Source organism: Aplidium turbinatum, chromosome 2, assembly GCF_918807975.1.
Source record: "Aplidium turbinatum chromosome 2, kaAplTurb1.1, whole genome shotgun sequence".
Lineage (NCBI taxonomy): Eukaryota > Metazoa > Chordata > Ascidiacea > Aplousobranchia > Polyclinidae > Aplidium > Aplidium turbinatum.
Window position 1 is genome coordinate 54567114 of NC_137473.1, and position 12270 is coordinate 54579383.

Genomic DNA, 12270 nt, shown 5'->3' on the forward strand with positions numbered 1-12270 from the left:
TGTTTCCATTCCTTCTTCAACCTTCCCTACCCCCACAGAGTGCGGGGAAACGTTCCCGGATGCGCACCGGGAGTAGTGGACTCTCTTCTCGACAGAATCAAGACGTTATATTACAGATATGTATGGGCGAAAAACAAGTGATATTTGTAGGCAAGTGATTATGGTTGAAGCGAGACATTGAAGTGGATCTGTCATTGTATCCAAACAGAATTATAGAGGCAGCATAATTTTGTGACAACGCTGCAAACACTTGAGATGTTAAAATTGTTATTTCTTTTGACTCTCATAACAGTTTTCAGTGTATAAGTTTACTATTGTAGTATAATGCTTGCAGGAATTTTCAATTGTGTTGAAAGGTTTGTAATTGTTTCGCGTTCTCAAACTAATTGTAATTTGTAACTTCAAACAGAGCGTTCGTTCTTTCAAGGAGTGCTTTCTTCAAGCTGCTTCGACACGCTGCAGATTTGAAGAATTGTTTGAGTTGTATTCCACACCAACAGCTCCATATCTGAGCCATGTCGCTCGGATAGTTTTGGAAGCGGTCGAAAGCATGGGGATATCGGCTTGCATAGGTGGGTCATACACTTAAATTGATAGAAATTTAAAAAAATTATACCATTGGCAGAAAGTCAACTTGCTTCGCACGGTTCCAATAATATTGAAGTCCAAGTTTCGAAACTTTAGCATGCGCATTTGGCACACTGCGCTGTACATCAAATCAGACCACCAGGCACCACTAATACACGTTTCTGTTGGCAGAATCTCCAGACTCCTTTCTACTGGACATACCAGATCTCTTTAAAAAGCGGTCAGAACAGCTATGCGATAGTAAGTTGACATTTGCACAGTAGAGGAGGAAACATACTGGACCTGTTTGTTGGAAATCTTTAACTTACGCAATCCTCGATTTATGACGCAAATTTCTAGAACATCACATTTTATTGCAGACCACTGAAAGGACGCGAGACTTCTGACTGAAGCTGAGTGACGAGAACACAGTTGGACTATCCAGCAGTGCGTGTTCGGGTGCTGCGATATTTTTATAGCTTTTTAACTTATTGCTTGTATTTGTGTCTTTATTGGCAGTACCTGCTGTTGCATGTTAATCGTAGCGAAACGTGTATTTGCAAACGTTGGAAGTACAGCAATTTAATAGCTTGACCAGAAGAGATTGTAGAATTTACAAACCCTTCTTGCTACATTACTGAAGAATAATAAACGTGCTTTTTATTATAATAAACGTTATAAAATTTAAAGTGCTGTTTTTCGGAAATAGTGTGTAAGCTCACGATGGTACAGCACTGGTAATTTTTAGACTTAGACAGACACTGAGAATCATTAGTGCGGCGTTTGACGCAGATCTTCACCAGATGAGGTCTGGAGAGATACCTGGTTCAAGAGTTTTTAAGCACGAGTTGTGCAATAATTTAAATATCTCGTTGAATCAAAATCCGTTCATTCCCGCGTTGTCGTGGGCTTCGTTCCATTCCAGTTGCTCTTTCTTGTCGGCGTAATTGCTTTTGAAGAAACCAACCTGCAACAAGAAGTACAATGGCACCAAGCTACGTCTGCAAACATTAAGACAAGAGATCAACCAGCTGCATGTTACTCTAATTGCACATCACACTAAGACTAAATGTATATCACTTTCGAAGTGTGGGGGCTGCATGGAAAGTCACAAGGAAATAAACTGGAGTAAAAGGTGGAAACAGTTAATGCAAAACTAGTCCATTTGTGATACGGTTCAGTTGTTTGGGGGACTGAATGCATGAAACAAAGTGAGTTTACTCCATGTAGTGTGTTCAATGTGGCCGAGTGGTTAGCGCGTTGGGCTCGCAGTCGAGAGCCTGCATGTTCGACTCCAGCCATCCGCACTTGCTGTTGTTTCTCTGGGCAAGAAACTTTACGATAATTGCCTCTACCTAGTGATCGATTTCGAGTAATGGGTAGTACCAAATTTAAGTCATAAGTTAAGTAGACAACCGGAAACAGACATTGCTGTCGGCTGCAGCGTGGGTCAGGTGTATGTCGGAAGGCGTACACCGATGCATAGCGCTCAAGTCCGCTTTCCCGCAATGCAGGATAAAGATAAACAAACAAACAAACAACACCTTTAAGCTAGTAATGGATCCAGCCAGTTAACAAACCAGTTCTATGACGGACGTCGGTAAAGGTATACAAGCCTAATGTTCCAAGCAAGGCTGTTGGGAAAATTTAGGCCCAATACTAATAAGATCCCTAAATCTAGACAATGCTAAAAAAAGCACTAATCAATTAATACGCTGAGGTTTCCTCAAGTTTGAAATTTCTCAAGTTGAAATTTTTAAAATTTCTCAAAATTCCCTCAAGTTATCTACCTTCCAGGCCCCCGTCAACGTTAGTTCAGAGAATTGTTGTTCAGTTGCTGGTTCAGAGAATCGGTGTTAACCGAACCAATTCTAACCCTGCTTGACAGGGTATCATTATTTAGTTTCGCTGTTTTAGGTGGGTGTCACAGTAGTCTTCCGCTTGTTAGTCTGGCAACAGCAGATGACGTTGCAATGTTATCAACACAATGGGTTTTGTTCGTTTAACAATCGTCTATTCCTCCCATGAATTATGATCCAACTTACCCTCCACATAATGATCACAATGATTGCGAGAAGAAGAAGTCCGCCAATAGCAGCCACGATATAGATCCATAATGTGTTAGTCGAGTCAATTTGGAGTGGGGCTACGTACCATCTCGCAATGGAGTCAATCTATGATGGTATAATGATATAATTATGACAATGATATAATCATAATACAAGTAAAAGTTGTATTGAAATGGTTGGGGCAGATTTTGAGTTTTCAGTTTGAACAAAATTTTGTTGTTTGACAAACCAAACGTTGTAGTTTTATTATTGCATATAATAGGCTATGTTAATAAATTAAGATTGTTCTTCGGGCATCTAATTTGAAAATAGCCAGTTTTTCGGTGTTAATTAGGTTAGCTCTTTTGGTTCAGTAGACTAAGTGATAAAATCGACATTTACTCAGACTTTTAGTCAATCAGATGTGAGTACAACTTCCAGAGGTTATATCAGGTGTTTTGATCTTGCATGTGACAACACCAGGGTGTGTTCTTTCAAACAATTTGAATGATTTGGACACTTACTTGCTCCTCGATCACGATTTGATCACCTCTTTCGTTGACTATAAGAGGAGAAGCTTCTGTACTAAAGCGAAATCCTGTTCTCAGCGTTACTTGGGTGTCGTTCTAAAATGATAGGCGATGTATTAATCTATCTAAATTCTAAAACAGTTGATGTATGTAAAAAGATAGATGATGTGTTAATCTACGTAAAACAGTTAAATTATGTAAAAAGATAGGTAATGCAGTAATCTATGTAAAACATAGACAGGCATGCTTTATTAGGCCTAAATGGAAAGTTTCTAGCTCATGCATTTACAAGGAACAAATTTCACAGCTTAACTTAAACATATTCATTAAGATGTGCCAATTGTTAGCAAATTTATTTCATGTTATGCTTAGCTTTTTGCAATGTCATGTTGGATACAAAACGACATTTAAAAAAAATCCTTTGAATTATACATTGCCTACTGTACATTATTTTGTAAAAATGTCAAAAGATAGTTACCTCAAGCCTTAAAGATGGCGTCCAAAGGCGAAACGTAGCTTTGAATGTAATTGTGTCTGTGAATGCCAGATCGGAGACAGTGCATCGAAGTGTTTCGCAGAATTCCTTGTTTCCAGAAGATTCGTCTCCAGAACAATCCTATTGATCAAAAGACAAACAAAATGGGAACATGTTTAACAGAAAAATACCAAAGTATGTCAGTAAAATAAATTATACCACGTTACACTTTATTGAGGTTTTAACGTTACACTTAGGGGTAGTGCGGGGCAAGACTAGTCACATTTTGGTATTATTGTGTATATCTTCACATAAAGTTAAAAATGTTTCAATTTTTAGTGTTAAACAGTTATACTAAGGCTTCCTTAAACAAGATAGCAAAAAAAAAGTGAAATTTATTTTTAAGTTATGTTAATAAAACATCATTTTTACGACCGAGTCAAATGACTGGTTTTACCCCTAAGTAAGGGTAAAACAGGTCAGTGTTTTTTGATGAGAGAAAGAGTATATTTACACATACAAAGTGCAGTTTCACATACAAAGTACACCACTGCAGCACATTCGTTCAGAACAGACATCAGCAAACATGCTGGATTCCATTTTATGACATTATTTGTTCAATTGTTGTGCCGAATATCCATGGTTCTTCTGGACGACAAAACAAACTGAGCAAGGAAGATTATGACAAAATTTGCCATTTAGTTCACTAACAATGAGGTATACATGGTACCGGTACATTACAGTTGCCAAATGTTAGAAGAATTGCTTTTGTGAACAATTGATAGAAACACAATCAAAAATACACTTCAAACGTTTTCTAGTAGGCTATAGTTCAATATTGTTACATTTTTTTTAAATCTTTCATTTGTGATTTTTTGCGTTTTTGTCCAAACTTTGACGCACACTTTCTATAAGAAAACATTGAGAACCATAAATGAATTTTGCGTGGTAAACTTATCATATCTTAGTGAATAAGTGGACAACATTTCAGTGCAAATTTTCACTGGGGTCAGGGGTAACCAAGATATTAAAAGGACCCCACCTTTTTGCTTTTTTTCATTTCGACCCACGTTTCACATTAAATAACTCCCAAATCCTTTAATTTTTTGTACTGATATTTTCTCAATGGATAGTGAATCTTATATACAACATTTCTACCAAATTTCAGCCAAAACCAATCACAAATGAGGTCTTGGCGAGGTTTTAAAATTTTAGAAAATCTTAGCCGAGAGCTGGAAACGGCCATCTTTGGATGTCTATGACCTTTGACCTTTTAGAGTTACAATGTGAACGATGTTGTTTTTTCAATATTTGGCAGAAGTACTATCACCTGTAAAAAATTTGGGTTGTTACCTAATTTGGTTTAGCAGTGATAGGGCCTCAAACATGGCCAAAAATCAAAAAAAATCGTGCCCCCTTGGTAGACCCCCCCAAACTAAATGCTTCGCTCACACTAGGATAAGCTGATTTTTGATGTAATAGGCAACTAATACCCTATGAACCAGGTAGCCTAAGCCTACATGACAGTTTGGTTAAAGAGTTTAGCATTTTCACCAAAAGTTTGGCACAGCACTTCATGACTGACTTGTGTTGCCCCAACCAAAATAGCCATGACTGAACAAAAATAAATACCCAATAAAACTAATTTCCAAGGAAGAACTACAAGATGAGTTGTTTTGAGACAAATTACAATAATTGTAATTTTGTTTAAACTAGAAAGTCTTGGTTTAATTAACAATTTTCATAGTGTAATGCTCTGTTTAGTCTCAACCACAAAAAAAAAGTTAGTCCAAAATATGAAGGTAAAATTTTACACCAACTTACGTTTCGCAGCCTAGACCAAGATAGCAAGCAAAAACTGCATAGCAGTTGCTGTTGTCGCATCACAAAAGAACCACTAAGTGCGCTAAAGCATTTTTTTGAGTGTATTATTTCCAAAAAAAAAAGTTATGCTTGATTAAAATCAAACTGACCGGTTTTACCCGACGACTTGTTTTGCCCTGAACTACCCTAATTGCACAACATAGAAAATTGCAAGTGATAAAAAGTAGTTAGATATCTATGAGCAAAATTGTTACACTTGTCAGTCAGAAACTAAAGAGCCGGGATGCATAAAGGATTAAATTTACAGATGTTTAGATCACAGCGTTTTATTTCAATAAAAATAATAGCCTACTCCCAAAATTTATATCATTGCATTAAAACTCTATCTTGCAAACGATAAGATTTACTTTATAGCATAGCTTATTGCAACACGAGGTTTTTGAAACTTTGCAAGTGAGAAGACAAAACTAAACGTTAACAATGTTTATCGTCAATCAACTATTTTATTTATACCGACACTATCATTGAAATCACGATATCATTAAATCAACATTGATTTTAGTGTGAAAACATACTGTATCTTAAAATCATCTTACAAATAAAGTCGATCCATTAATAGTATCGGGATTAGGCTTGAGCATGACGTTGTTCAAATTTGTGTCGTTGTCTGTGGGGAACGTGAGCAGCAAGTTGTATGGATTCACCACTGATTCATCGCAAACACAATCAGCCTCACCCTGAAGGAAAACATCAAGACTAGTTTTAACCCAGCTGTGGGATTATCAGGACTGTCCCTTTGTTGCCGAATGATGACAACCTTTCTATGCGACTCTCAAAAGGGCTCTCGTTTGTGACTACTAACTAAAGATCAGCAACCGAAGTTCTTTTGACGATGAACGCTCATTCAGAACAAGATATTGTCTCTTATCGTGATCTCATCAAAAGCATGCCGCTGTGCTTGGGAAGACATGTTTGATGTTGAACACAAAGATTAACTTCTATTTCGTCCACTAATATATAAATATTTATGTGCAGGGCTAGGGCATAAGCCATTCTTCTAATAAAATAATGCAAGTTTACTTTACAATGTACAGTAGATACTTACGAACTGTTTTAGCCTGATGCTCCGAGTTCACTGTGGCAATAGCGATTTGCACTAGTTTTCGGAACACAGTTCCCTAGTCATGTGCTATGACAGGTAGTCTGTATCTACACTGTGAAGCAAGCAACGATTATGCTGCTAAAAGAGAAACAGAAAGTTCGTTTACCTCTGTCGACATACAAGAGTACTTGGTGAGATAAAGCAGGTGCATCATATCGCTATCAGTGGTGCCTGGTAGCCGGTAAGGGAAAGATAAGTTGATTGTCGAACTGGGGATGTTAGAATGGCCTCGTCCGTTTACCTGAGACATAAAACGTCGTAAACTTAATTGTTAGAACAAACTTCAACAATCAGAAACATCAAATTGCCAACCTCGGTAACCGGGCTAGAGTCAGTGGTTCAAAGCCTCGCCAAGTTGGCAGGATTAAGCATCAAAGGCATTCTTCAAAAATGAGCTTTTCACCCACCATTAATTGTTGTTACAAAGCATTCAAGTTTTTTTTTTCATTTTTTAAAAGATTGTTGTTTGACATTGTTCGTCTTGTGACGTATGAATTCCTTTGCAATCTACATTGTTGATCTACTCACCAAGTAGACAAACTGAATGTCGGATGTGTTGGTACCAATCCCTTGCACGGTATTGATAGTTCCGTTATCTTCTGTGAAGTTAAATGGAACAGGAGTATCCAGGCTTCTCCTGAAGACAGACAAAGTTTCTTTGGTTTTATATCTCAATATAATTCATTATATGATTTATTAGTTGCAGATATGTACTGACAAAGCCAAATTTGTGTGGCGAATGTTCTAGACTATAATACACTTGTTTTCATCAATTTAGTGTGATAGGCCTACTCAGTTTTCTTAAAGTTTCCTTAGTTCTGGTAGTTACGGTATATTCAATTGTTGTATGTACGGATGCATACGAAATATTTAACTGCAGAGCAGTGAGATGGGTTAGTAATAACATCTGCTTTGTTTCTCAATTAATCTTTAAATTATTCTTCAAAATATTACATGAATGTCATTTTACACTTTTGTGATGTAACAAGAACATCTCTTACTCTTGAACTGTTGCGTCAGAGATGTAGAGCACTGGAGCTGTGTCAGACCATTTGTTGTTCCTTGTGTCCGTGTCGTCTTCGTTTCCTCCAAGCGATCTGCCAAGTTGCACAATTTTTTAGTTATCTTCGTCTTACTTCTACAAACAAAATGGTGTACTAGCAACCAGTGGCGGATTTATTGGAGAGGAGGCGATTAGGGCAATCGCCACCCAGCAAGGTCGGATTGATGTAATACTACACATTATTGAGCTTGCTTAAGATTTAAGATTAACGTTTTGTAAAAAAAAACATATTTATTTAGCTGTACTGCACCATACTGTACTGAGGAGGCTGGAAGGCTGAAACGATGTGCAATGTCTGCAGTTATTTATTTAGCTATAAGTTCCATTGATTTTCGTGATTATGAACAATTCTGACTCCGTTTCTTTTATCCAGGCCATAAGACTTTGTAATGAAGCGTAGCCTACTATTCATAACCAAGAGAAATCAAGGGCTATGGTCGATGGGGTGCTACTCCGCAATCGACGGCATGCCTTTGAGTGTCTTATCAAGGACACAGTCACGTGCTCTTATGCGGTGTCGAACCGGCGTCCTATGCAATGTAGAACCAGGGCTCTCACTACTCGGCAATGCAGCGGACGCAGTTTGTCTATTTTATTAGTAATATTCTTTTCATTGCAGTCCACCATTTTCTTTTTGGTACATCAAGTTTAACCGTTTTACTTCAAATTAATATGAAACGTTTACTTGAAAAAGCATTTCTTTCTATCTTACCCAGTTCTAGCAGACACTTTCACCAATATCTCAGGAATACTTCCACTTGTACGCAAACTACTGGAAGATAGGCCGATTTCAAAGTAGCACTAAAAATACAAGCGAAAAAAATTGTAAAAATAAATTGGCAACACTGCATTAGCGCAACTATTGTACTACATTCATTGCTTCATGGATTCTTGTTGAGTTCAAGAAAACTGTAACAACATTTATTTCCTATGCGAGAATAAAAATAGAGCTTCGGTAGAGAGTTTGTCTTGTTGAACCATAGGCATACGAAGCCGAGCAACGTTATCAAGTTTAACATATTAAAGCTTATTATATTTTCAGAAAACACAAAAAAACTACTCAACAAATTAAATATTAAACTTTTTCGACATCACAAGATGTCCTCTTCAGGAATAACATATGTACAATTTTACTACATCTGAATAAAATACAATGGTTATTATAACTATAAACAGAAAAAAAACAAAAACGGCACAGTAGCCTACTTCTGACTAGCTCAAACTCAACGATACTCAACGATACAGCCTATCTCTGCGAGAATCAAAGGTAACTGCATCAAAAGGTGTTGAACAGATCACATGATGTGGTAGAAAGACAAAGTGAGAAAAAACTAATTTTAAAATACAAAGAGCAAGAAAGATGAGCAGCAAGCATACAATTGTCTGTTCAAAGGTGGATTGTGACGTTTTATGTACATTGTACAAGGCTTCCAAGATCTTAGTTTGATGCTCAGACCTGGCTCTGGACATGATCTCAAATTGTTTGATAGAAACGTTGTTTTTGCATTCTATACACGAGAAGATGTGATCTTTGATGGCACTTTTCTGTATGGAATTCAAATTCAAGTGTTCCCCAGCTCTGGTCGAAAAATGTCTTGTTGACATATCGATGTATGTCAGGCTTGCATCATGCAAACAACTGAATTTATACACAACGTTAGAACATAGAGCAAAAGACGTAGGTGACTAGCTGGAAATATCTGCCTACTTTGAACGTTCTATATACAGGGTAAATGTCACAATCAAATTTCTTTTTCACAATTTTAGCTAGATTTTTTGAAAATCTTACCGAATCTTTTCCCAGGAATGGTAGGCTATATCAAAAAAGGTGCTAAAATCGTCTTCTTCGGGTATATCTTTCGGGTTTTTATCCAAAAAAGCTTTCAATACTTTACCAAAAAAATATGACGAGTATCCATTTAAATGTAGCATATGTTTCAACTTATTAGTTTCCTTGTGGAACAATAAATCCGTCGAACAAACCAAACGGGCACGAGATAAAAGACATAGAAGTATTCCAGATATTGGGCAAAAAGCATTGTAATTTAAAAGTAAGCCAGTGTTAGTTGGTTTTCGCCAGATCTGTGTGCCAAACGAATCATGGTTTATTTTTACTTCAACATCTAAAAAGGCAATAGTGTTATCGGAGTTTTCAACCGTAACTTTGATGTTTTGATGTTGAGCAGTTAAAAGGTTTGAAATTGGGAACAAGACTGATCGTTGTCAAAAATTGCAAAAATATCGTCGACATAACGTACATACATTTTAGGGTAAAAGTCACGAAACACTTCAAACATTTTCGTTTCTAAGTGCGCTAAAAAGAAGTTGGCCAAAGTTGGACCAAGTGGAGAACCCATGGTGACGCCATCGATCTGCTTAAACAAGCGATTATTAAACATAAACATACGTTCAGTGGCCAGATTTAAAAATTTGATGAAATCCTTTTTCTCAATGAGTGGTCGATGCGGGAGACACTGGGGAACACTTGAATTTTAATTCCATACAGAAAAGTGCCATCAAAGATCACATCTTCTCGTGTATAGAATGCAAAAACGCAACAGCTCAGGGCAGGTCTATAAAGAGAAATACACTATACACATACAGAAAAGTGCCATCAAAGATCACATTTCCTCGTAAGAATGCAAAACAATGTTTCTATCAAACAATTTGAGATTATGTCCAGAGCCAGGTCTGAGCATCAAACTAAAATCTTGGAAGCCTTGTACATAAAACGTCACAATCCACCTTTGAACAGACAATTGTATGCTTGCGGCTCATCTTTCTTGCTCCCTGTATTTTAAAATTAGTTTTTTCGCACCTTGCCTTTCTACCACATCATGTGATCTGTTCAACACCTTTTGTTGCAGTTGCCTTTGATTCTCGCAGAGCCTATATCGTTGAGTTTGAGCTAGTCAGAAGCACTGTGCAGTTTTTGTTTTTTTCCTGTTTATAGTTATAATAACCATTGTATTTTATTCGGATGTAGTAAAATTATATAAGATATTACTCCTGAAGAGGACATCGTGTGATGTCGAAAACGTTCAATATTTAATTTGTTGCGTAGTTTTTTTGTGTTTTTGTAAATATAATAATCTTTAATATGTTAAACTTGATAATGTTGCTCGGCTTCGTATGCCTATGGTTCAACGAGAAAAAAAATGTTTAAGAAAAATATAATGTCCAAGCAGTAAAGTTTATGTCAGCGGCAAGCCTTCTTGCACTTTAGTCTTTATTGAAATCTAATTTGACAGCACTAGTTAGATATTTTGGAGACATTTGTGAAGTAAATGGTAGATTCCAATAGCAAACGACGTTTGGCCAATAAGAGGATAACCAGTAACCACACAATACCAACCAGCAACAAGCATTTTGCATTTTACAGAAGCAATAACTGCAAGCTTCATCGACTGTACATCTGTAGCCGCTTTTCCGCATTGGAAGAATGATTTAGTAAGACACGATAACTTACAAAGTTGCATCTTCGGTAAGCAAGTGCCCGTAGGACAATCATAGCAGGAGAATACAAAAATAAGTTGTTTAGAGTAATTAGACTATTAAATTTAATTGTTTTGAGAGTTCACTTCTATGTAGTACAGACAGGCAAGGCACAACAACACAACAGGGTAGAGCATTATAAGAGTATGTTACACACACACATTTTAAATTTATAAATAATTAACCATTACATTGGAACGTTTTCGGCTTAACCTAAGCCCTCATCAGAAAAATGAAAATATTTCTTTATTGCACTTGTTAGGCAACAAATCAACTTCTAGATGTTTAACTTTTGTAGCTTACAGTAAATATAAACTTATTTAAGGCCACAAGATGCAACAAATGTAAACAATAGGGTGGCTCGTTTTTGAACTTTTTTTTAAAATTCTCTCGGGGTAGTGGGGAAATGGTGCCAATGAGTGAGAAAACGCTCATGACAACATTTGAGATTCGTAATAAATTGTCTTCAGCCTCCTCATGAGGCCCAAAAATCGAAAAATGGGGTCAAAAACGAAATTTTTTCCAAAAATATTTTTAGTTTGGGTAGATACAATATTGTTTAGATATATCTAATTAGCCTAAGAAAAAAATTGGAGTCATTTGAACTATTCCTTCAGCTTCTGAAAATTTCGCATTTTTGTGGGTGGTTACATAATTACATAATTGCGTTAGACATTTTGCCAACTATAAAACGTCATTGTATTTCTCTTTATAGACCTGCCCTGAGCTGTTGCGTCATTTTTTAATGAAATTGGGTTAATTTGGTAGGAAAAAGTTACGTCTTTTATTTGAATTTACGTCACTGACGAAGTTTGTAGTTATATAACCACAAACAAAAATGCGAAATTTTCAGCAAAATGGTAATTTTCAGAAGCTGTGAGGAAGCTGAAGGAATAGTTCAAATGACTCCAATTTTTTTTCTTAGGTTATTTAGATATATCTAAACAATATTGTATCTACCCAAACTAAAAATATTTTTGAAAAAATTTCGTTTTAACCCCATTTTTCATTTTTTGGGCCCCATGAAGAGGCTGAAGACAATTTGTTACGAATCTCAAATTTTGTCATGATTGTTTTCTCACTCATTGGCACCATTTCCCCACTAC

The 12270-nt window shown here is 36.5% G+C and overlaps 1 protein-coding gene across 1 annotated transcript in view; it reads right to left on the reverse strand.

Moving 5' to 3' along the window:
- Positions 1–938: 938 nt before the first annotated feature.
- The window catches only part of LOC145764435 (integrin alpha-11-like), a 40022-nt gene continuing 28690 nt past the window's right edge, over positions 939–12270 (reverse strand). Inside the window, exons 21-29 of the mRNA XM_082576050.1 lie at positions 8382–8470; positions 7608–7703; positions 7135–7243; positions 6713–6847; positions 6041–6181; positions 3624–3761; positions 3140–3241; positions 2613–2741; positions 939–1534 (exon numbers count right to left, since the gene is read on the reverse strand). Of these exons, the coding sequence (XP_082432176.1) occupies positions 1445–1534; positions 2613–2741; positions 3140–3241; positions 3624–3761; positions 6041–6181; positions 6713–6847; positions 7135–7243; positions 7608–7703; positions 8382–8470 (1029 nt within the window). The 3' untranslated portion in view covers positions 939–1444. The remainder of the gene's footprint in view (positions 1535–2612; positions 2742–3139; positions 3242–3623; positions 3762–6040; positions 6182–6712; positions 6848–7134; positions 7244–7607; positions 7704–8381; positions 8471–12270) is intronic.